Source organism: Balaenoptera ricei, chromosome 13 (assembly GCF_028023285.1).
Source record: "Balaenoptera ricei isolate mBalRic1 chromosome 13, mBalRic1.hap2, whole genome shotgun sequence".
NCBI classification, from domain to species: domain Eukaryota; kingdom Metazoa; phylum Chordata; class Mammalia; order Artiodactyla; family Balaenopteridae; genus Balaenoptera; species Balaenoptera ricei.
Genome location: NC_082651.1, coordinates 64,518,894 through 64,544,892, shown reverse-complemented (window position 1 = coordinate 64,544,892; position 25,999 = coordinate 64,518,894). Strand labels below are relative to the sequence as shown.

Below are 25,999 nucleotides of genomic sequence, written 5' to 3'. Positions count from 1 at the left end.
CTTTGCAGTAGGTACCTTGAGGGATACGAGAGGAAAATGTGACACACATAAAAACATGACAAGGAGGGAGCAAATGCATGTTCCAGGAAGTGCCGTGGGGGACTGCAGGGGAGGGTGAGATGGAGGGAGGCTGGAGTCAGGGAGACTCAAGAGGGAGGTGGAACCTGAAAGCTGGATTTTTGGAGACCACGTGAAGACAGCATGTCTCCCCAGAAAGTTATGGTCACACACATGGGTCCGGGGACCCTGGCTTGTGGTCACTCTACTGCCTATGCCCTTGCTGTCACGCCAGACACAGATGAAGAGGTGGTCTGGGACCAGCACGGTGACTACAGCCCCGTGCCCCGGCCTGTAAGACCAGGGAGTTTTCTCGGTGCTTTAGAACAAAGTCATCTGTTGATCTCGTAATCAGAAGAAGACAGAAGCAGAAATCGCTGGCTCCTCTAAAAGCTTGTATTTATGACTTCAGTTCAGTGAGGGCTATGAAAGAATTGCTCCAGCCAGACAGGAAGTGAGCATTCAGGCAGCCTGCCCATGTCCGCACTGGGGTCCAAACACTGCCACAGCCGGCTGAGCCTCCAGCCCTCAGTGGCCTCAGGGCGATTTAAAAGGCAGGTCGCCTACCTTTGCCTCTCAAATGCAGTTTCTCAGAGGCATCTGGAGTGACCTGTAACTCTGTTTCCATAAGTTCTACCTCACTCCCCCGCTGCAGATGCCAGAAGTGTGCCCTCCCCCCAGGGTCAGCCCCAGACCTCTCAAATCCAAGACCTTACTTCTCAATGAAGCCAAAGGGAAGAGGAATGTTGTTTTCCCCTGACACCAACTGCAAATACCCACCAAGTCCGTAAAGTTCTCTTAGCCCATCTGTCTTGGTAGAATTTGCCCAAACCCTGGTTCATCCTCTTTCTTTCTCAGACCAGCAGTCAAGGAACCCTAGTGGCCTAGGCTGACCACTGCAGGGAGAGGAAACCCCATTAACCAGACCTAAGCCTGCCTGTCTCTCAGGGCTCTGTGGGGCAGCCATGGGCTGGGGTGCCCTGCTCCAGGCTCTTTCTGAGTCAGACCTCAACCTTCTCCAAACAAAAACACCCTCTGGCACAAGAGTGCCACAGGTTCTGAACCCAGATCACTTCAGTGGCTCTAGATAAAGCAGCAGCAGGAGACGTGCATTCAGTTATTTTTTTCCTCTGATATTTCTTGAGCACTCTCTATGTGCCAGGCAGTGCGCCATCCCGCGGATGGAATGGCGAGTTCAACCCAGTCCCTGCCCCCAGGAGCGCACAGATTAGTTGCAAAAGGAGGCGGACACCCAGAGTGGTAAGTGCCGTGATGAGAGTTAGGAGAGGTGATAGAACCCCCATAAGAGGCCTGGAGGGACAGAGAAGGCTTCCTGAAAGCAGGGCATCTGAGCCAAGATGGGAAAGGTGAGCAGAAGTCAGCTTGGTGATGAAGACATGGGGCAGAAGGCGAGGAGGGGAGCGGGTGCTCCGGGCCGAGGACTAGCTGAGCGAAGGCTCGGATGCAGGAGGAAGCCAGCGAGTCCAGAGGACTTCATGGTTCCCCCAGGCCCAGGAGATGAAGCTGGGCAAGTGGGCAGGGACGAGATCCCAGAGGGCTTTAGAAGTGGGTAAGAAACTGGGGCTTTTTCCGAGAGCAGTAAGCCACCGTTGGAAGAATCTTAGTGGCTGGAGGAAGCACGGGATGTTCAGGCAGGCCCTGGCTCAGCACTAGTTCAGGATTTGAAAGCATCCAGAGAACTGTGAGCTCAGGCCCTGCCCTCACGAAGCTCATGGCACCCGTGGGCAGATCACATGGGCTGTGCCGGGGAACACAGCCAAGAAGAGAGTGAGGCATGCCCACAGCACACGGTGCTAAGACTCGGAGGCAGGGTAGGATCTCACATTTATTGGGTGCCCATTGTGTGTTGGGGTCTGCACGGAGGCACTTCACATCTGGCATCTCATTTAGTCCTCAAGGCAATCTGTAGGGCACCTGTGACCACCCCCATTTTACAGATGAAAAGACCAAGGCTCAAAGAGGTTACCTTCACAGTGTCATCTCACCAGGAAGGGGGACAGTACCAGGATGGGAGGCCAGCCAGTGCTCTTTCTCCTCCTGCATGCAGCCTTCCTTCCGTGTGGGTCAGAGGACGTGGGAAGGACTTAATGGAGGAGATAAGGTGCGAAGAGTTAGAAGGCTCTTCCACTGTCCCAGTGTCACCTCTCAGGCTGTGCGGTGGGGGCTGAGAGTCAGGCATTTAGATATTAGGAGAGGCACATGGGGTGACTAAAGATCCAGCTAAACAGGGGGTGTCTCTAGGAGTTTGCCCATCAGAACCTTGGAGTGGAGTCTCGTGCCAACTCTGTAAGGGAGACAGCGGCTTTCCAAAGAGTAAAACCAGTGAGTAAAGGATAGAATCCCCAGTCCTCTCTAAATATGCGGATGCTGTGCTGCCTACATGCAATTAACAGGGGATGGGGTTTCTCAGAAATACTTGCTTTGGAAAACTCCCCAAGCCTCTAAGGTTAATTAATAGTCAGGAATTGTTAGTTATTTGAATTGGGAATGAGTTACTGACATGCACCTAAGCTGTCTCCAGGGGAACTAGGGCCTGTGCCGGGTTGCATAAGGGTTGCATGAGCCAAGTGTGTTCTTCTGTAGAGCTCTTGAAGAATGGCACACTCGCTCCAATGCCACAGATGATTCTGGGACCACTGGAAAGCCCAGAGCTGAGCTAGATTGCTACCCAAGCCAGCCCGCATGGAGCTAGAGGCCCTCTGGGAATGACGTCCCTAACTGTATTGACTGAGCCCGATTCCCTGGTAAGCAGTCAGCAAGTTGGGACATTCAGACATCCTGTGGAATCTAGCTCCGTCACTATGCTTATTTGACCTCAGGAAAGGAAACCAGTTTCCATGACTAATGGACACAAATGATTGAAAGGTGAAGCACAAGTAGTTAAACAGGGGAGCCGATGCCAGAGTGTTTACAGATTTCCCGAGGTTCTCTATACACTGGCTCCCCTCCCCCATTAGTGACCAGTGAGAGGGAGGCAGGAAGGAGGTGGTCCCGCCTCTGAAAGTACCTGGGCATAGCCCACCATTGGTGGTGTTACCAATTGAGTTTCCCTCCTGCCCTATTCCTTGCCAATCTTCTTCACCAACTCCCGCCCCTCCTGCCCCTGCTCCCCCCTCTCCTCCTGCCCCCACTGAGGGTGCCCCTTGGTCGCCTTCTGGGATGATACTCAGCGCTTCCCAAGTCTTAAAGTCTTGCTGCCACCTTCTCCCATCCTGCTGCTCCGCCAGCACCACGCGCCCATACTCTGTAAGCCCTCTTCAATCAAAGTGAACCAATCCCTCCTTCGATAGGGATCTTCAGAAGAGGCGTCACCACACCCTTTCCCCAGGCACCTGCCCTCCCGTGTCCCTCGTGCGTCACTTGGGTTTGGGCTTTGTGGCTCTCCTCTGGAGTCCCTCTCCACGAGGGCCCCCCTTTTCCTCGTGCTCTGTACACACTGGAGATGGAGACGTGTCATCCTCTTGCCTGTGGCCAGCCCTCCTGTAGAAAAGACTAAGCCACTCCTCAGTTTTCCCATCTCAAGGGGCGACACACACCTCCTGCTGCGGCAAGTCCTGTTTCCATCCCTTGGGCTTTTCTGTGTCCCCCTTTTGTCTCCCCTCCAAGGTCTCTGAGACCTACTGAACTATGCAGCTCAAGGCCAGAGAGAAGACGCCAAGCAGGACTGATGAGCGCTGAAAGATGGGAAAGACTAGCTCATCTCCGCTCTGTGCTGTCCATCTGATTCAGATCTCAATCTGGGGAATTTCGAAAACAGACTCCCCTGCCGAGCTCACCTCACCATGTCACCACTCTCTCCCCAACCCACAGACCTCTCCCACCATGCTGGCTTACCAGCAAGTTGTTCTGGCTTTGCTTCAGCCTAGTGGTTTGACCTAAATGTCTCCTGTTTGAATTTGACTCTTGCCATGTCTTCCCACGTCTCCAGTACCCAGCTTTCCAGACGTTCTACACCACGGGAGGCATCATGCTGAGAGCTGGATTTGAGTCTGGCTCTGCTCTGAACTCATTGGGTGACTCTGGGCAAGTCACCAAACCTCTGTGAGCCACGGTTTCCACATCTGTAAAATCAGGATAATAACACCTGCCTGCTCCAAGGATCAGTGAGCAAATAAACGTGAAGATGCTGTAAACTGTAAAGCAGCACTTCCCAAACCATGTTCTGCAGAACTTTGCTCCCATCTTCTTAACCATCTTCCTCTCTGCCAAGGTGCCTTCCTCCCATCTCTACCAACATGATTGTAACTCATCCTTCAAGTCTCAGCCGGGCCCTGACTACTCCATGAAAGTTTTTCTAATGATTGCAGTGTGTTCTAGACAGAAATACTGATTCCCAATTCAGCAGTGAACCCCCAGAGGCAGAGACCATTATTCATACTTCCTGATTTTCTCCAAAACCCAGGATGTGTTTGATTGCTGCCCTCCACCCTCCACAGACCATAAGCCCAATTTTGGTAACTTGAACCTCCGGCTGGGTATGGGTCTTTCTGAGCTGGGAAGTCAGTGGTGGGCTTGCTGATGTATTCACTCATTCAGTAGATGCTTAGTGCAGGGGACTGCTGGGGACCCAAGGCTGAGTCAGACAAGGCTTCTGCCTTTAAGGAGCTCATGGTCAGGACAAAAGCATTAACAATTCACTGCAAGTCAGTGTCTTGAGTATAATAATAGAAATAACGTGGGAACACAAAATAGCAGGTGAGGATCAAGGCAGGTTTCCCAGAAGATGGTCCCACCCCCCCATCCCATGCATCCTCCTACTTATAGAGAAGATGACATCTGGAGCAGACATGGCAAGGTAATGGGGATTTACCTTTATGGAAGAAAGACCACTGGAGACCTTGTGGGAGGGAGATTCAAGTTCATTTCCTGGATCACAGGAAGGGAGGTCTCAGTGGAGCCAGAGGGTTAGGGCAGATGCTGGAAGGGGGAGTGTCCGGAACACACACACACACACACACACACACACACGCACACACACACTCGACCCCACACACACAGTCTATGGGAATCCCACTTCCCTGCTTTTCCATCATACCTCTCACCCCGTCTTCCTTCTCACCTGGACTCATTCTTCCTCTCCAAGTCCTCCATCACCTCCCAGTCCTGGGGCCATTCATCGTTACCTCATTGGAACAGCTCGATGTCTGCTCTCAGTAGCTAGAGGTCTGCTTTGGCGAGAGGCTGGTCAGCGCGATGCCCACTCCCTGCGGGGGGCCCTGGGGAGGAAGGTCAGCCTGGAGTCAGTGCTTTCTCTTATCTTCCCACAGAAAACCAAAAGAGACGTCAATAATTTTGACCAAGACTTTACCCGGGAAGAGCCGGTACTCACGCTCGTGGACGAAGCGATTGTGAAGCAGATCAACCAGGAGGAATTCAAAGGCTTCTCCTACTTTGGTGAAGACCTGATGCCCTGAGAAGCCGCTCCAGGTGGAGTTTGGTGATGCTGCAAGCAGGGGCGCCGGGAAGATTCCTATTTTCCCGTCGGACGGTCTTGAACTACTTCTCCTCCCCGGAGCCCCAGTCCCTTGTCCACCCTCTATTTATTGCATTCCCTCGCCCCAGGCCAGCTCCTCCCTCTTCCCACCTGGTGACCAGAAGGCACTCTTGGTTCTTGTCTCACCAGTAATGCAGAATCGTGTGGCGTCAGCAGTTCACTGGACCCACTGCCGAGTCTGGTCTGTTGGCAAGCCTGGCTTCTTCACTCCACGGGGGCTTCTGGCAGGGAAGCAACTTCAGGTCTTTTACTGAAAAGAAAAGGAAAAAAAAAAAAAAAAAGCTAACGAGACTCTGGCTCTGCTCGTGGACGCAGAGTCCTGACAACTCTTGCTTCTCATCCCTCCGGTCTCCCCGCCTGCCACCCTCTGCCATTCTATCCAGAAGAAGAGACTGGTGCTTCTTCAGCCCAAAGATGGGCGCCCTCAAGGCATGCCCAGGAAGGAGAGAGGCTGGGAGATGCCCGGGTTGGCTCCCTGTGTTGGTTTGCTCTGGAATGGCTAATTCTCGCTTGCTTTGGTTTTAGCTTTGGGGCATGCCAAAGTTGTGTAAGCATGTGTCTTGTGGAAGAAATCGCTCTCCGTAGAAGAAGAAATTTGATTTTGAACTCTGTTAACATTTGAAAAATAGATTATCAAATTTGCTTTCTAATTGGCCAAAAGATATAAATTCCAGTGTTAATACAGGTAGATATTAAAGGGCTAATAAATCATCGTCCAAGGTTTATGCTCTGAATGCTTTCGTGGCACGTGGGGCTCCGTGAATTGAGAGGAAAGGAAACTAGCAGTGCTCTATGTTATTCAAGTTCTGCCTGAACTCCAAGGCCACCGCAGAGATGGCCAAGGCCCTGGGGTCCTAGCAAAACTCGCCTCCCAAATTCTCTTTCCAGTTTCGTCCTAAGTCCCCAGCATCAACTCTATTTATTTTCTGCAGCAGTGTGTAATTTTTGCGCACTTCTACCAAATGGTAGTACTACTGTGTTGTGGTTTTTAAACATTAAACATGTAAAGGTAAATATGAAATATCTGCTTTTGGAACAAGCAGAGTGAGGCTAAACGTGGGTTATGCAGAGGGTATCAGGAGATTGAAGAGCGACTTATTTGAAAACTGACAGGGTGGCAAGATGCGCTAGGAGTTTTGTTTCTGTGTGACATGTAATGGCAACTCATGTGGACACTATTTAATGGATGTGACATTACCTCCTGTAGATATGCTAACAGTGTTACATTCTTTGATTTCCAAGGGTTCTCTGTGGCTTTGTGTACATGTTTCCTGGAGGTCGTTTGATTATCTATTTTACTGAACTGATTTAGCAGGGAATGGAATCCATTCCAACTGTTGCACGTGGATTTCCCAGCTGCCCCTAAATATATATACTTGTGAGTGGCAAAGTGGCACTAATGAAGCTTTTTGCCTTTTGTACATTTGAGATTTTTGTATATAGTGTTTGCTGCAAGGCCTGTGGAATTAATTCATTGAATTTAGAGGTATCAACTGCTGCATGTTCAGGCATATTATAAAACTTTAGTCTATGAAAGAATAATTATAATAATGTCCAGGTGCAATACTCTCTGAGTGTATTGGTTCAAGTTACCGAGAGATAAGGTGTGTTTCCTTCTTTCTTTTTTCTTCTCGGGGGGGAGGGGTGTTCTTTGTATTGTTGATTTCATTTTGGTTTATTTTAAAAGATGTAAACTCACATATAGTTCTCCTGCGCTCTGTTATGCCCTGATAGAGATGGGAAAGAGAAAGGAATGTTCTGGATGGTGGTTTCAAAGTTTTGACAGTGACTAGCTGGGGCCCCTTAGCTGGTGTCCATATTTGTATCTGGCTGGTCACGTAGCCTTGGTTACTAGTGATGCCATTCAGTTCTCTTTTGTTTTGATTTTTTAAAAACTCAGGTGTAATTATTAACTGTTCTTATGATAATTTCAAATATTATGCTCTATCAATTTGTGTGTTTGGCATACCAGTGAAGAGATGAAGAACAGTAGATTAATTGATCTTCGGTAACTTGACATACTGGGGAGAGACTGTCTTCTGGAGTTGAGGACAAGCACAGAAACATCTTCATGGTGGCATCATCTCATTTTTTAGGAAGACATGACAATACTGCCCATCTTACTCGTGCATCACCACTGCTCTCTGTTTTCTCCTCTGCTTCCTTCACCCTGATGGACTTTGAAACACCAAGCAAACTCTGACTATAATGCCAACTGGCCTTGTCCAAGGTATTCCCATGTCAGCAGGGGTTGGGCCTTCCTAAAGGACAACTGGCATTTTTGTTGGGAAGTCAAATAATAATACATTCCACCAGGCAGCTCCAGGCAATCACTCAGCGGGTTGCCTGGCCCAGAGATGCCCCCTTCCAGCCCCCAAAGCTGGGCTCGCTGGGATGCCTCCTGTCTGGGGCTGGAGCTCATCAAGTTCTCACACAGGCAGATTCAAATCCCATGTAGTCTATAGAATAAGGCTTGTGTGTTCCGTGAGTAGTCATTGTTTCATTTCAGCTTTCACAAGAGTTTGGAAGCAGCCACACTGTTTCATTTCTGCCAGTTCTTTCTAATCTTTCCAGCTCGCTCACTCACTCTCTCTTTTTTTTTTCTTTTAAGAAAAAAAAGGGGGGGACGGGAGTGCAAAAAAATGCCAAAAAAATATATGAAGGATAGCTGTTCTCCTGTGTTCTCTCATAATGGATTTTGTGAAGTGGAAACATTTTTTTTTTCCTCCAAAGGTGAAAAAGCAATGCATTCTTGCTTTAAAAAAAAAAAAAGAAGGCTAAAAAATTACCTCTTTTTAAATTATGTGCAAAATAAGTCTGGCTAAATATAAAATGTATTCAATTTTAGGGATTTTTTTTTTGTATTGTGATGCTTTATTTGTACATTTTTTCCCTTTCTGGATGTAATTTTAATCTCTTGCCATTCGTTAGTGTTATTTCATTGTAAACATTATTGTGCCAAATGTACTGTATTCAAAAGGATGTGAATGTGTATTGTTTCAGAACCTAATAAATACAATGACGTTAAATCTTATTTCTCAGTCCTGATGAACATTTTTATCTCCTTGGTGAGTGTCAAGGTGGCACTAATGAAACTCACTGCCTTTTAGACATTAGGGATTCCGAATTCCCAAACCTAGATGTGGTTTCAGCTTTTCTCTTACCCCTTGAAGATGCACAAAGGATGCAAATGACCATATTGGCAATGCCCAATGCCCACCCCCGCCTGGCCTCTGTGTTTCGGGGACTGCCAGCCAGAGGCGCGGAGGGCGCCTGAGCGGACTGGATGTGGCTCTGGGCTGTCTGGGTGTGGAGCTGCCCTGGAGTGCCAGCAGTTGGGCAAGCAACACCAGGAGCACTTGGTTTTCATCTTTCTAGAGAAGCAAATGCTGGATCTCCTTGCAACCCATTCAAGCCTCTTCAGGACTCAGTTTCTGACCGGCTGCTCAGAACTTTAGGCCTTGGGAGTCCTAGAAACCCCTGCGAGGCTGGGAGCCCCTTGGAGGCTGGGCCTGGAGCGCAGGCTAGCCAGTGGGGCTCCATGCTTGGCTTGCGCCCTCCCCGCCACTCAACCAGCGTTCATGACCATCACAGTGACTCTGAGCTCTCCAGGTTCCTCCTTCACGCTGGGGCTCCTTTCTCACACTCCACTCATATTGCACTGCTCCTGCTAGGCTCCTCCTCTTCTTTCTCCAGCATAGAATTTTCAAGAAAGTTTGAAACTCAAAAGGATGCTCTAGAGTACACCAGAAATTTCAAGTAACCAGAACTCCCTGTTTCTTAAGAGCTATGGGCACGATTGCAGTTTTACGATTTGTCATCCTCAGGCCATCCTAAGGAGATGGACTAACTTATCACCCTTTCAGCCCTTACAGTCATTTCAAAAGCCCTCCCATGACTTTGCTATATCATCCTGAAGGTACTCGCCTCTCAGTCCCCTCTCCCACCCCCACCAGCAACATCGTCTGCCTACCTGGAGATGTAAGCATGGACCTCCAGACCCACTCCAAGAAGAAGGTTGTATTTATCTATTTTTCTCTCTGATTCAGGCAGCTGTTTCTAAGTAAGTGACCATCCCAGGAGAAGCAAGCTTCCCACCAGTGTGTCTGAGTTTAAATAAAAAGAACTGAATTAAAAGATGCTGTTCTTAGAAGGTCAGAAGACATCTCCAAGCATTTCACTGAATGAAATATGACCAGTCTACACCTCCCTTGCCTAGTGGTCCAGAAGAGACAGCTCCAAAGTCCTGGAGATGAGGAAATCCATCCTCCCAAAATCTGTGTGCTCCACAAATCACACAGAAGCTATAAGAAAGGTCAGTTGCTGATCAAAGGCCCTGGTTTGGAACCTCTTCCTTCAATCCCAACCATGTTCTGGGAGAGGAAGCCAAGCACTGCCATGCCTATTCCAGGAAAGCCATGGCCACTGGTCCCTGACAAGGGTTGTTAGGTGGCTCTGGAGCTACTTGAGGAAAACCTGTCTGTGTGGCTTTGCCTCCAAACTGAGAAACGGTGGGTCTAACAGATTTCTTGCAGAGGGAATCTATGGGAAGATTGGTCCTCCTCTATTTCCTTGTACCTGAGTACAGTCCAGTGCTTGGATTACTAGGAGCCTGAAGATCTCCATGCAATAAAATTACTGAACCACAGAGCATGTGTCGTCACAGTGCTTACGGTGGCAGAGAGATGGAGTGAAAAGAAAGCATAGAAGCCACATCATGAAGTCTGTTTTTCACTTTGAAGGTCTTTAGCCTAGACAATGATACAACTTGTGTGGTATGTCTTAAGCTAGACCTGAAGGATGATCAGCTCTCCTAATCAGGAATACACCCTCCAGGGATGGACCGCTGATTGAATAAATAGTGTTTATTCAGAAGGTACTGCAAGTGCTTCAGCTCTCTTTTAACTCCCATCGACTCCTGGGGGTTTTGTTATTAGCATAAAGAATGCTAGAAAAGGATTCTTAAGGAAACCGGTAGCTTGTTAATTAGCATAAAGGATGTCAGAAAGGTGGCATTAGTGATGTTTGAGATAAGTAGATTGGCAAAGATATTTTAAGACAAATCTCCATATTAAAAAAAAAAAGATATAAGAAACTAGAGAGTCTTCAATTTCCCTAGTAATCAGGGAGATGCAAATTTAAATCAAACTGCAATACCACTTCACACCCACCAGAATGACTAAATCAAAAAGGCAGACTTATCAAGGTTTACTAAGGATGTGGAACAACCAGAACTTGCAGTGTCTCAGGTTTGGGTATAAAGTGGTACAACTACTTTGGAAAACTTTGGCAGTATCTACTAAAGCTAAATATGTATACCCTTGATGCAACAGAAAATTTATCCGGTGAATAAATGAATTTTGCGATGTTTATACAATAGAGCAGTAGGTAGACATAAGAATGAATGATTTACAACTACACACAACATCATAGATGAACCTCACAACACAGTATTGAGTTTAAGAAGCCAGGCACAGTACAGACTGTGTGATTCCATTTACATAAAATACAAAATAGACAATCCGTGCTGCTAGAAATCAGTCTAGTGGTTGCCCTTAGGGGAGGAGAGGCCATGACTAGGAGGGGGCGTGAAAGGGCTTCTGGAGAGCTGCTTTAGTTTTGTTTTCTGAACTGGCAAACAGGTATGTTTACTTTGTGATCAATCATTGAGCCATCCCCTTATGATCTGCGCACTTTTCTGTGTATGTATTGTATGTCAGTAAAAAAGTTTCCCCCCCAAATCTAGAATGCCCTTGGTCTGTCACCCTTACAGCTGGCACCCAGGCTGGATCTGTAAGCTGCCTGCGTCTCCCTGCTGTCCGGGAGGCATCTTGGTTGTCTTACTCCCGTAGACAGCCTGATCCTATGGCTGGAATAGAGTGGCATTTGCCTTGGGTGGACCTTTCCTGCGAGACACTATTGGAAACATCCAAACAGACAGCTGGCACTTCATGGAGCTTTTAGAGTGGCCCCAAGGCTCTTCAGGGCCTGCTTGCTAATAAAATGTCTACATATCTCTGAATGTGGTCTGTGAGGTCATTAGGGGGCAGCTAGGCTTCCCCTTTGGCAGCTACTGAGATCTACCCCAAAGAGCCCAGGGTGTGCATCACAAAATTGGCTTAGGCAGTCCACAACAAGCAAGGTTTGGTTTCACTGCTTTCACCTTGGGCAGGTAACTACCTTTCTAAACCTGTTTCCACGTTTATAAAATGGCGGTAACAAGACTGAATTTTCAAAGACCTGTTCTGAAATGTCAATGAGATAAAAGTCTCCAAAGCGCTGTGCCTAGTACTGTTGCCTTTGCAGGAAAAAAAAAAACGGGGCTTGAGAGGATGGTCATGTCCCAGGTCTTGGGTGAGCCCCTGGGATGGGCCACCAAGTAAGGGTCAAGAATTCAAGAGCGAGTCATAGTGGTAAGGTGAAAGCAGGTTTATTTAGAGAGATACACATTCCATAGACAGAATGTGGTCCGTCTCAGAAAGTGAGAGTGGCCCCGAAATATGGTGTTAGTTTTATGGGCTGGGTAATTTCATAGGCTAATGAGTGGGAGGATTATTCCAACTATTTTGGGGAAGGGAGTAGGGATTTCTAGGAACTGGGCCACTGCCCACTTTTTGTCTTTTATGGTCGGCCTCAGAACTGTCCTGGCCCCTGGGGGGGTGTCATTTAGTATATGCTAATGCATTACAGTGAGCATATAATGAGGCTCAAGGTCTGCAGGAAGTCGAACCTTCAGCCATCTTGGACCTACTTGATTCTAACCAGTTTATGTCGTGTCCTCAATGGCTTTGTGGTTCTTTTCAAGGTTGTGCCCTGATCCCTCTCCTCCTGTCTCATTGCTACTATTCCTCCTCCTCCCATCCTTCTCATCTTTCAGTGCCCTCTCACCACTGCCTCTTCCAGGAAGCCTACCTGGATAACGCAAACCTGACCCCTTTCTCTGGACTTCCCTGGGCTCATCTGCAGGGCTTTGTCCCTTGTGTCTGCCTTACGCTGCTCTTCTGTATCAGGCCCGGTCTCGTCTCCTGCTGTAAGTTTGAGAGTGGGGACCTTGTCTTTGTAGCTTGTGCTCCCTTGCTGCCCCAGACAGGGTCCTTCATGGCGTGGGGTGTATCAGGTGGCCCAGGAGTGCTGAGGGGCAGGACGCTGGGATGATGAAGGGAACACAAGTCAGAGAGAAAAAAGAAAGGTGGCTCTTGTCTATACCAGGTCGCTCTTCCCAGGATGCAGGCTGTGCTCTGATCGAGAAGGGCAGTGCTGTAGTAACCCTCACATCATTTCTCAGCAGGGGATTGTCAAGGTCCTGGAATCCTTTAAAGTAGTGTGATGGTCTCTGCAGGTGGTACAATCTCTGAGAGGGCCCAGCCCTCCTCTTGCGTAAAGACCCCCTTGTCTTTGTGTAGGATGGGGGTGTTCAGCTTTCACTGCCTACTCTTTCTCAGGGTCAGGTAGACACTGCCTGAGGGTTGAGATCAGACCAGCCTCAGTTCTAGGACCCAAATGCTGAGTAAACAATTGCAGACCTCACTGCTTCTCAGGCTTTCTGCACTTTGGAGCAGCTACCCTCTTTGGCTGTCGTGAGAGGCTCTGAAAGGGCCCTTTCTGGACACCAATTGTAGATTTTCATCCTTCATGCTTCCTTCTTTAGGTTATTAATCATTTAAGTGTAACATGTATTATCTTCTTTGTTCCAGACATTGTGCTAAGTACTTCATGTAAGTCATCTATTTAAACCTCACAAAAAAGCACATGGAATAGATATTCTAGTTATCCCCATTATATAGATGAGGAAACTGAGGTTCAGAAATTATATAACTTATTTAGTCCTTACAACTCCAGGAAACTGTTGTATTCTTATGCCCATTCTACAATAAAATCAATTGCCCAAATTCTCAGATGCAGTAGAAGCTGTTTGGACAGGACATAGTATTTACACACAGGACAGATGACAGAACTATTCATTCACTCATTTATTCAATAAATTTATTCCACAAATGTTCATAAAGTTCCTACTACATGCCAGCCATTCATCTAGACATCACTAAACAAAAATCTGCATCCTTACAGAGCTTATGTGGGGGTGGGTTATTGACAGACAATAAGCAAGAAACATGACCATTAATGTGAATTATACAATGTGTTAGAAGATCCAGGCCACCCCTAAGATTTGAAGCAAAGGTACACATGGAGGTCCAGACCAGAGGGCTGAATATTTTTGGTTATAAATCAAGCTATTGTTAAATAAAATATGCTCTAGCCTTGTCCCTTGACAAAGACACCATCCTAACAACGTGGAAGGCCAGGTGTGAATTTGGAGAGCAGGAGGAGAGTGGGAGGAGATAACGAGGGTGGAGAGGGACTCGTAAAGGAGGAGAAAGACCCGGAGGGAGGAGTGGGCAGTGGCTCACTGCCCTGGCAACGTGAGTCCGTGACTCTGTGCCCCCAGCCGTGTCAGCCACTCTAAGGAGGTCCCACTCCTGAAGGCGCATCCTAGTCGGCACTGTTCACTAAGAGGCAACAGTAGTGACCCACGACACAGCATATGCACTCAGAGCAAGGGGGGGACTGGGTAGTCCCCCCCTTGTAGCCCTCCCATTTTGCCAAGGCCAATTCCTCCCCCCAGAGCTCAGCCCCACCGTAGGGGTGGGATCAGAGGGCCTTTCTCTGGTCAATACCTCCTTCAAAATCGTGGTCCATGCTCATGTCCTTCTTTAAATGGCCCTGCTTTGCATTCCACCCATCGCAGCTGTGCTTGGGGGTGTTTAAACTGTCTCTCATGTGGATATTGGGGTGAGGTGAGGGCTCCTGGGTGATCCCTGGCAGGGGAAGAAGAACAGATAGAGTCCAGCCTGGTGAGGATAAATGCCACCACAGGCAAGGGGGCTGGGGCCAAGCAGGAGAGTCTGTTCTCCCAGATCACCAAATCACTAGGCAACAGGCAGTTAAAGAAGCGAGGAGAGCGGGGTGATTGCTAGAGACCAGGATATGCCTGCAGGGGTAGAAGGGAGGGGAGGCAGGGGCCTGGGGAGGAGCCAACAGCAGCTGCTAGGAGAACTATTTTGGCAGAAGTGGAGCTGATTAGATTGCTTGGGAACAGATGTGCCCCTATTCTCTTGCGTGGGTACCCCTCTGCCCTCTGTGCTCCATTGGAGGGAAGGAGACTGGCTGCCGATGTGCCTTCCCTGGGCCAGCTGGGCACCATTCCACTGGGGAGGTGGTCATTATTAGGTTCCCCCGTTTGGGAAGTGAGGGTTCTGAGGCACAGCAAAGTCAGGAAATTCTCCAAGCCATGCAGGCAGCCCCTGGCAGATCCAGGACGAAGCCTGTGATTTATATCTGCATCCAGCTGGGGCCAAAGACTTTGCTCTTCCCACTGGGCTCTTGGTCGTTGTCCCAACACGGGTCCTGTGTGCTTCTGGCTTCCCTCTTCTGAAGAATTTCCACCTCCTTGTGAAATGATACGATTGTTTGATGGCATTAGAGTGTGTTGCTCTCTCTAAAGACTATGGACGTGAGCACTAAGGAAGGTGCGGCTGGGAAATCGGGCAGAGGCATGTGGGGACTCTTGTTACTCTCCTTTCCCACCCTTTTCCCTGTGCCACCTCCTAGCAGGGCTCTGAGAGCTGGTCCTCAAGCCCAGCAAAGCCTACATCCTCTACCCTCAGACACCCCTCCCACCACCAAAAAAAGAAACCATCCCTGTGGACTGTTCTAAGCAGGAAGCCGAGTTTTCAGTTCACTGGAAAACAGGAAATGCCTCCAAGGGTCTGAAGTCTTTTTAGTCCCTGCGCCCTCCATGCAGGGTCTGCATCCCAGGCCAGCTGCTGAGGACGACGCCCTAGAAGCAAGGTCATCCCAACCCCCAGCACCGAGAGCGTGATCCTTGGTGCCATTCAAAAGCCCTCTCTACTGTTGGAGCCAGAGCTGACGTCATCCGCTGCTCAGGACACTGGACCTTCTGGACCAGGCAAGAGGGCTCGGGATTCCAGGGATACAGCGCGAAGCACCACAGAGGTTCATTAGCTTTGCAAGGAGCAGATTCTGACCATGGACGGAGCTCTCACCCCAGCCAAAGGCTGACCGCTGATCCCCACCAGATGGATCTCTAAACCCTGTCAGAGACTGGCTGACCCCCAACAAAGCCTGACTTCCTAGCCCTCTCCTATAGTTGACTACCCCATCCTGGCTCTAGACTGACCCTCTAACCTTGACCTTGTCAGAAGCTAACCTTTAATACTAGCCACAGCAAAGCTTTCTAACCCTGGGCACAGACCAAACTCAAGTGCTTGCCAGCCTCCTCATCCAGTCACAGTCATCACTGAGCTTCTGTGGAGTTCCATGTGCTGCGAGCCCAGCACAGTCCTCACAGACCCTACAGCCTGGGGGAGGAGGTGGGCCCCACACAAGCTTTAATCAGATTGTGAGCTGGGGGGAAGGGTAAGCAGAGGCTTGTCTGACACCCCGGCACTGTCTCCAACTTTGCTGGGTGACCTTGGGTTGGTCACATCACCTCCTGGGCCAGGGTCTTCTGCCTTCCTCTGCAGTGGGCTGGTGTGTCTAGATGGTGTCCAGGATTCCAGTCCTCAATGGCACATGCCAATGGTGGAAGCCTAGACCACCCTAAGCGTCTAGGATGTGAGGCATCATCACTAGGGTTGGTGTTACTCTTGCGAGTAGGAAAGCCAGACTCGGGAAGATACAGGCAATCAGGCACCTTCCCTTCCGCGTGGTAGATGAGGATTCACGGAATCCCTCCTCTGTTTGAACACTGGTTTCCTGCTTCCACTACAGACAGTGGGGCCCTGATTGGACACCACTGGTTCTTCTTCCTGCCTCAGCTTTTCCGTCTGTAAAACGAGCTGTGACACCAGCAGTTCGGGAACTTTGGAGGCAAACAGAGGGGCCTGTATGAACATGTGGTGATTCAGACAGAAGACTTTTCACTGACTGGAAAGCAAAGATTCTGGCTGTCTTTTTGTTAACCTAAATGTTAGAGGAAATAGGATGATTTATGATTAAGATCACCCAGGGCCTGGCACCGTTTGATTTCTCCAAAGGGCACTGGGATGAGGGTGGGCAGAGTGTGGATGGCTGTGGAGGGAACAGACTATTACCTAAAACCTTGTCCCCACCTGCCATCATATCTCTCATGCACCGCCCACTGCCTGAAAGTCTACTGTTATGAAGAAGTAGCAACGTCAAGAACAGGCACTATGTGCACATCACCTGCATATCACCTGTCACTGGCCTACGTCCTTTACCAGCACTCTTCCTTGCATCGGCTGAGAGCAGGACCCTGAAAGAAGAGCAGATACTGACTGGGAAAATCCACCGGAGCAGCTGAAGATAGATAGGTCTAGAGTAGCAGTGCTCCAAGTGAGGTCTGAGGACTCCTGGAGGTCTCTAAGATTTTTTTCAGGGAATGTGTTAGTTATCTCTTGCTGTGTCATAAACTACCCCCAAAACTCAGCAGCTTAAAATAACAAACATTTATCACCTCACAGTATCTCACAGTAAGTCAGGACTTAGCTGGATGCCTCCCCTCAGGGTCTCTCACAGGCTGCCGTCAAGGTGACGGCTGGGGCTGCAGTCTCATCTGACTCACCTGGGGGAGCATAGGCTTCCAAGCTCAAGGCCATGGTTGTTGGCAAGATTCAGTGAGGAACGTCCTCACTTGGGGCCTCGGTTCCTCACTGGATTTTGGCCAGAGGCCTCTCTCTGTCCCTTGTCAAGTGGGTCTTTCCATCCTGCAGCTTGGAACATGGCAGCTGACTTCTCTCCGAGCAAGGGAGCAAGAGAGGGTCCCTTCTAGACGGAAGCCACAGTCTCTCTGGGATGTTAATCTTCAGAGTGTCATGCCATCACTCTTGCCATACCACTTGTACCACTCACTTCCTTGGAGTGAGTCATCAGACCCAGCCTACACCCAAGGGGAGGGGATTACAAAGGGTATGAAGATCAGGCAGTGGGGAACCCTGGGAGACACTTTACAGGCTGCCTGACACAGGGCATCTGCGAGAGTCTTTCTTTCCAGCTTCCTACCTCTGGGATACTTGACTTTCTTCCCATGCTTCAACCAAAACACATAAGAGATTTCATGCAGAAGCACATATAAGAAGCCAGCTGTCCTGTGTCAAGCTCACAGTAACGAAACTTGTACAAATAGAAAACAATGCCACTATAGTGGTAGATATAACCCACATGAATAAAAGCTCGTTGGGGTCCTTATAGTTCTTAAGAGCATAAAAAGGACTTGAGATCAAAAAGTTTGAGGACTACAGGTCTGGAAAGATAGAGCTAGGATCCTGCCCAAGGAGGGCCGCCCTGGGTGGGGAGGGGATGGAGGACACACTGTGAGAAGCCTTTCAGCCAAACGCCATCAGAGGCCTGGCTGCCTGGGAAAGGGGTGGTTAAAAAAGAGCAAGTGAGAGGAAGGGCCTACCGTCTAACTTTCACTTTCTTTACAGTTCTGCACACAATGCATCTCTGAGTGTCTGCCCTTTCTGCGTCTGTGTGCAGAGATAGGTTCCCCATGCACAAACATTAGCTGGCGTGAGCACGTGTGCACAGGTGGATCTGCGCAAGCACGTGTAAAAGTTGTCGTGTGCGTGCCCATACCTGTGTGCGTGTGCCTGTTTAAGCAGGGGTGTGCCTGGGGCCCCTGGGGGTGGGCAGGGCCTGGCCAGCAGGCCCAGGGACACCCTGCGAAAGGAGAAGGGGCAGTAGAGGGTTGGGTGGCACGATCACCACTACCGTGGCTGTGTGTCCCCGTAACGCCCTCTGCCCTCAGCCTCTGCTTTCAGCACGACTCTCAAATATTATCATCTTCTATGGGAACTTCCTGATCAGCTTCCTGTTGTTCTTGGACTTTTCTTTTTTAGTTAGTTTTTTTTTTAATGTTGTAATTCTTTAATCTGACTTTTTATTTTGCCCGGGGAGGCACTGTGGTCCCCAGCTACGTCTGAGAGGGGGAGAAAATAACCTGCCAGGGCAGGCCAGGTGCTTGGCTGGAGTTAAAAGTGCCCAGGAGTTGGGACTGGGGAATCAGCTCCTCTTTCCATCAAGATAAACTAATCCTTCTAAACCCCCAGCTGATTTTGTAGATGTTCAGAGTGAGGGGCGGTGGGAGGGAAAGAGGCCTGAAGGGGAGTGGAATCGGCCTCCCCAAAATTTGTGTCTTGGGCACCAGGATCATGTTGACCTGATTATTTTGAGAAACAGAGACATGGGAGAAGTTGTAAAAACAGAGTAGAAGTTACTCTTTGGTCGGGAAATGTATAGGAAATCTCCCTTTGCGAGGGTGTCCACTCTCAGTACTCAGAAGAGAGCCTTTACCAGAGAGAGATTTTCCCACCTGAGAAACTGCAAAGCAGGGCAAACTTAGTTTTCCTTACATTTCCCCTCTCACCTTCCCGGGTTGCCTCCTCCCCCCAAAAAGCCCCAGGCCCCTGTCCCTTTCCTTAGCTCAGGATGGTATATAAGCCTCAACTGTCCGTGCCGTGAGTCTCCTATGTTTGTGCGTAGATACCAGTATAATTAAAGTGTTTTCTTCTCCTGTTAATCTGTCTTACGTCAGTGTCATTCCTAGACCAGTCACAGAAACCTGAAGGGTAGAAGGGAGAATGTTCCCGCCCCTGCAGCCTCGGGGCAGACTTCTCTGGGGGTCAGGGAGGGCCCGGCTAGGGCAGTGCCCCAGGTTTGCAGGGCCCAGTGATTCAGCACTTCTGCCCTCCGCCCGCCTTTCCTGCCACCTCTGAAGCGGCAGAAGGGAGTGCAGCTAGCAAAGAATTCAGACAGTGGCTAGGCCCGGCCTCACCTCTAGGCGGCCCCCTCCCCCAAACGGAGGGGCCTCTGCACAGACTTGCCTGTGCCCTTGCTGGCCCTCTGCTCAAGCCCTTCATTTCCCAGCCACCCGCCACTGAATCACAGTCTTCTTTCAAGTTGCCTTCAAAAGGTCTTTGGGAAGCCTTCCGTGGCACTCCCAGGCCAAGGGGAGAGCTTTGTCCACAATGCCCCCTCCCCTGGGACCCCCTCCTCAGGACTGCCATCACCTGCCCCAGTAGCCAGTCCAGGGGTTGAACCATCCTTGTTCTGACCCTCTGGATTTCCTGTGTGCACCAGTGGGTCTCCAGTTGCCTGTGGGCCCTCCCCTGCGACTCCAGCGCAGTCCCCTGGGTTTTGAGCCTATTCCTTTTTTCTCCCCACTTTTCCTCTAGATGCTCCCGAGGGTGGGTCCCAGTCTGGTTTTCTCGCTGTTACTTGCCTGGGCTGTGAGCTGGCACAATTGGTCCTGACTAAGGATTTGTTTTTCTTGTTGTTTGCTCTCCCAGTGCGTTGATTCAACAAACTCACCCATATTCAACTGGTAATAGCTGATGTGCTCCCCCCAACCCCCAACAAAGAGATGACCATTTTAGCTGGAGATAAAACCTAACCCAAAGGAATAAATCTGAGTGTGGACTTCCAGGCACCTTGGAGGAGATGGGGGATGGCTTCCTCTTCCACCCCTGCTTAAGGCTGAGGCCAGCTGCAGGAGATCAAAGCCAGATCACTCCACTTTTCTTGCCTGCCTAGAAAGGGAAACCAGTCTCCTCCACCTGCCCAAGAGGCCCCCATGTAAATGGGAAGTGGCATTGTCATTTCCAAGTATCATTCAAGTAAAAATGTGGATTCTTGGGCTCCACCCCTCAACCTGTGAAGTCAGATCTGAGGGTGGGGGTTTTAAAGGTGATCTGGTGCACAACCAGGGCTGTGAAACTGTCCTCCTGTGGACAGGGTGCCCTGATTTCTAGCTGAGTGACTGCCATTGTAGGTGCCCCATAAATGCTCGAAGAATTGAGTGAGAGGCAGGGAGAAACTGCAAGGAGCACGGGTTCTGAGCTCTGCCACTTCCTATGGGACACTGGGCAAGTTTCTTGCACAGGCCAAGTAGAGACACACCCCTGCCTCGCAGGGTTGTTGGGAGGGCAGCGATGCCAAACGTTCCTAGGATGGTCCCTCACAGGACGAAGGGGAGTCCCCAAGAACGGTGTGCAAAGAGAAACCTCTCAGCCTGTCTTCAGGACCTAGGGAGAGCCAGCATCCACCATTTCTAAGTGCCTTTCCTCCCCAGCTTTGGCCTAAGGGGGCTCCTTGGAACTCTTATTTATGTGACCCACCAAGATTGCTCCTCTGGGCCCATCCCAAGCAAGCAGCATTCCTGGAATCTATTGTTTATGAGCAGGGATAAGAGGACAGGACACCACTTGCTGGTTAAACCATCTCCTCTAGAGCTTATCTCTGCCTGGGATGTTCAAAACAGCCAGCCCAGACACTTTTGCCCCTGAGGCTGCTGCCCTCTGAAGCCACCGCAGCCTGAAGAGGTGGTTTGGGCTGTGAGCCTGTGACCCACACCACCTCCAAGAAGTTTCCCTTCCTGCCTACTCTCTCCCTCTGGACCCACTGTGGGGGGGGGGGGGATCATCCCCCCAAACCAGCTCAACTTCCACCATCCACCTTCATTTGTATTGATAAAGCCCTTATCACCTCAGGCCTCCAAACCCCCAAGCCAAGGAATCAAGAGAGTATTTTAAAATGTCTTCCCTTGGGAAGTCCCTGGCTGTCCAGTGGTTAGGACTCCACGCTTCCACTGCAGGGGGCACAGGTTTGATCTTAGTCGGGGAACTAAGATCCTGCATGCCACACTGTGCGGCCAAATAAATTAAATAATAAATAAGGCATGTTAAAACTATTTTTTCTTTAATTTTTTTTAATGTTTTCTCTTCTGCTAGTCCTCCCCAAGACACTCACTAATCCCTGCTTACCTCAGCCATCACCAGGGTCCTCAAGGGTCTTCCTGCTCTGATTATTCCTGGGCCCAGTTTTATCCAATCCTCTTCTGTTCCTTCCTTCCCAAGCCCGCGCATTGGACCTCCATCACCTCAAACCCACCTTTAGCGAGCTCCACTATGTTTTCAACCTTTATCCCTTCAGGCCCTCCCAGAATTCTGCCTGTCCCCTGCAGCCCTCTCAGGTGGAGACAGGTTTCCACTGGTCTAAAACTGGGGTGGGTGTTTTCCTTGCCCTCCACTGACATTCCCAAGCCTTTTTATTCCTTCCTTCAAAATCCCAGCTCCTGCGACACTGAATCCATCTCACCAATATTGTCTGCCGTCGTTGTCCCTCTGCTGACCTCCCAGCTTCCCCTCGTTCACTGAAGACTCTCATTCCTGGCTCACTGTTTCTCATTCCTGCCCTCATTCTAAGAGGCTTTAACATCCATGTGGCACCACATCTAACACGCTGATCTCCCCATTCCCTGCCCCTCTTGGCGCCAACTCCAACTCAGCCACCACCCTCACCCCTATGGTCACCCCATTCCTATTCAACACCGGCAACTACAGCACCTCTGAAACTCAACTACAAGCCTCACACCCTCACCACAACCTTCTAGCCCAAAGTGCACCTACTTTTTTTAAATAATTAATTAATTTATTTATTTATTAATTTATTTATTTATGGCTGTGTTGGGTCTTCCTTTCTGTGCGAAGGCTTTCTCTAGTTGTGGCAAGTGGGGGCCACTCTTCATCGCGGTGCGTGGGCCTCTCACTATCGCGGCCTCTCTTGTTGCGGAGCACAGGCTCCAGACGCGCAGGTTCAGTAATTGTGGCTTACGGGCCCAGCTGCTCCACGGCATGTGGGATCCTCCCAGACCAGGGCTCGAACCCGTGTCCCCTGCATTGGCAGGCAGATTCCCAACCACTGCGCCACCAGGGAAGCCCACACCTACTTTTATATCCCCTCAAGGAGTCTTCGACTTCCAATCCACTGAGCGCATCACTTTTCCACTATCATTCTTCTTTTGTCTTCCCATTCCTTTCTACCTAGCTTAGATTCCATCATCGTTGTACCTTTCAAACACTGTCAGCTTCCTTGGGACTTAGTGTTACTTGTCTGGCAAAATCCCAAACTTGGTTATAAATCCAACAATTTCACTGAGCTTACCCCTGAGCAGCTGAAAATTGGTTGAGAAAAATCACAAACTCTGACTCACAAATTTCTCTTTATGTTCATGACCACAAACACAGTAGGCGTTTAACTCTTCCTGGCAATCCTTGGATGGTTCCCAAATAGGTTTGCTCCCTCACTCTAGAAAATGATTAGTTAATTACCTTCCCCTCTCAACCAAACCCCTGACAACTTCTTCCTACCCCGCCACTTACAGCTATGACTTTGCCTTTTGCTTAACGGAGAAAATAAAAGCCATTAGTCAAAGAATTCCTTATCTTCCCACCTTCAAATCTACCATGGTAAAGACAACTAGGACAATTTGTATAGAATTCATTGTAGTGGACAGTCTTGATTTGTCTGGTTTACCAGCAAACCTATAGCTTCCATATTAAATATAATGATTGCTATAGGTTTTGAAAGCTGTCTCTTTTCATATTACTTTCTAATATTAGTTTGCTATGAGATCTGGTTTGTTTGTCTGTTTTACCAGGAGTGAGTGTTGGATTTCATTAAATATGTTTTCTGTATTGACTGATAGAACTATATGGTATATAGTGACTATAGACAAATGAGTAAGAAATAACTGTAAATCACTGGAATTTGAGGTGTTATTTGTTGCACGGCACTATCACAGCAAAATCTGACTAATGTGCTTGGTAAAATAGATTGGATAGCTTTTCTTCTTTCTCTCTCTCTTTTTTTTTTTTTTTTTTTTTTTTTTTTTACTTTTTGGCCACACCCTGCTGTATGTGGGATCTTAATTTCCCAACCAGGGATGGAACCCATGGCCCCTGCAATGGAAGCCCAGAGTCTTAACCACTGGACCACCAGAGAAGTCCCTTTCTTCTCTTTCTACTGTCTGAAACAAATTGTATATTTTCTGTTCTTTGAAACAAAGCTTCCTTATAAAGCCATTTGGGCCTGGTATCTTTTGAGAGAAGGAGGCTTTTGTTACTGATTCACCTTCTTTTAGTCTCACTGGCTTATTTATTTGTTTAAAAAATTTTCTTCATGAATCAATTATTACTATTTATATTGTTCTAGAAATGAATTCAAGTTTTCAATTTTTTTTAGCATTTTTTATTCTTTCTAATATGTGCATTCAATACTATAAATTTCCCTCAAAGCAGTGCTTTCACTGCATCACACAAATTTTGATATCTGGGTTTTCATTTTCATTGAGTTCAAAATATTTTAAACTTTCCCTTGAGATTTCTTCTTTGATTCATGTGCTATTTAAAAGTGTGTTGTTTATTCTGTACGTAATTGGGGATTTTCCAGTTATCTTTCTGTTATTGATTTCAAGTTTAATTCCATTGTGGTTTGAGAGTAGACATTATATGATTGCTATTCTTTTCAATTTGTTAAGTTGTGCTTTATGGTGCAGAATATGGTCTACCTTGGTGAATGTTCCATGTGAGCTTGAGAAGAATGTGTATTCTGTTGTTGGATAAAGTACTCTATAGATGTCCATTATATCCAGTTGATTGATGGTGTTGTTGAGTTCAACTATGTCCTACTGATTTTCTGCCTGCTGGTTCTGTCCATTTCTGATAGAGGGGTGTCAAAATCTTCAACTACGACAGTGGATTCTCCCATTTCTCTTTGCCATTCTATTAATTTTTGCCTTACATCATTTGTTGCTCTGTTTTTAGGTGCATGCACATTAAGGATTGTTATTGTTTTTGGAGAGTTGACCCCTTTATCATTATGTAATGCACCTCTCTATCCCTGATAACTTTCCTTGCTTTGAAGTGTGCTCTCTCTGAATGTAATATAGCTACTCCTGTTCTCTTTTGATTAGTGTTAGCAAGGTATATTTTTCTCCATCCATTTATTATTAATTTGTACGTATCTTTGTATTTTAAATGGGTTTCTTTTGGACAACATATAGTTGATTCATATTTTTTGATCCACTCTGACAATCTCTGTCTTTTAATTGATGCATTTATATCATTAATGTTCAAAGTGAATATTGATATAGTTGGATTAATATCTGTCATATTTGTTACTATTTTCTATTTGTTGCCTTTGTTCTTTTCCCCCATTTTTATCTTCTATTCATTTTCTGCCTTCTGTGCTTTTAATTGAGCATTTTATATTATTTTATTTTCTCTCCCTTTTTAGCACACCCTTTTATGTGTGCATGCTTTTTTTTAGTTGTTGCCCTAGAGTTTGCAATATACATTTACAATTAATCCAATTCCACTTTTAAATAACACTATACTGCTTCACAGGTAGTATGAGAACCATGTTATAACAAAATAGCCCTATTTTCTCCTTCCCATCCCTTGTATCATTGCTGTTATTCATTTCATTTATGTTTAAGCATACATGAGTAACATATACATTATACATACTATATATAATTTTATTTTGAACAAAGTGTTATCTGTTAGTTCAATTAAGAATGAGAAAAATGTAAGTTTTTATTTTACTTTCACTTATTCCTTCTTCAGTGCACTTCCTTTCTTTATGTAGGTCAGAGTTTCTGACCTATATTATTTTTCTCTGATATTTGCCATGAAAACCTGGTCAAGCTCCTGGAAGTAAAATTTACAAAAGTGTGGGATCACCCCATGACTGAGTCCCCCCGGATTTTTTAACCCTCAAACTTGTCTGCACTGAGACTCTAGCAATTTGTTCATTACAGTTCACGTTTTCCTACCCCAGCGTTGGGTCTCATTATGTTTCCATTCATGAGTCTCTATTCTGGTAAGCAGAGACTCCCTGTATTCACTTGTCTGTCCCTCTAATCTGTGGGCAGTGGTTTGCCCTGTGCCCTCACCTCTCTAATGTATCCAACAAGGATTGGTTTGTTGTTAGGATTGAGTATCAATTTCCAAGCTCCTTACATGCAAAACAGGACACCAGAAGTGGCAATCTCTATTTTTAAAAGTTTTTTATATAGATGAGGCATTCACAAGGCTTACAAATCAAAAGGTATGAGTTATATAGTAAGACTTCCCCTCTGATGATGAAGTAGATATCTCCAACCTACCCTCCTGCTGAGAACAGCTGAAGAAGTAAGATAATATTTTTTAAAACTATCTTAGAAGCATCAAAGAATTTGACAAATACTAAAGAATTGTTGGGAGACAAGGACAACCCAGAGAGTTAAGACAAGCCACTTTAAGCCATGTTTGCCTTGAGATAATATACCTGGGTAAACAGCTATAAAGACAACCTGAACTCCTAGTTGCCTCATGAAGTCAGGAGAAGGGGACAAAAGTCAGAGCCAAGAGCTTATCAGAAGTTATCAGGAGCTCTGGTTAAAGCACTCCTCACTGTGTCTTCAGGGTAGAATAAACCAGAAATAACTCAGCTGTGGCACCAATTTGCAGCCCTCCTTCCCATTATCTGGAGGTTAGGGTATCTCAAGTCTTTAACTTGGATTAAGGTGGTCCTTGACAGGAGCAACAAGCAAAGATCCATTGT

At 47.7% G+C, this 25,999-nt stretch overlaps 1 protein-coding gene across 3 annotated transcripts in view; it reads left to right on the top strand.

Annotated features, from left to right (window-relative positions):
• PRKCE (protein kinase C epsilon) overlaps positions 1-25,999 on the top strand; it is a 604,085-nt gene that overhangs the window by 504,298 nt on the left and 73,788 nt on the right. The window contains exon 16 of one of the 3 annotated variants that reach the window (XM_059943432.1): positions 5,346-8,555. The exons of the other annotated variants lie outside the window; for them this stretch is intronic. Within the exon in view, the coding sequence (XP_059799415.1) occupies positions 5,346-5,492 (147 nt within the window). The 3' untranslated portion in view covers positions 5,493-8,555. Of the gene's footprint in view, positions 1-5,345; positions 8,556-25,999 lie in introns of those variants that run through there. 3 annotated transcript variants of the gene reach the window in all.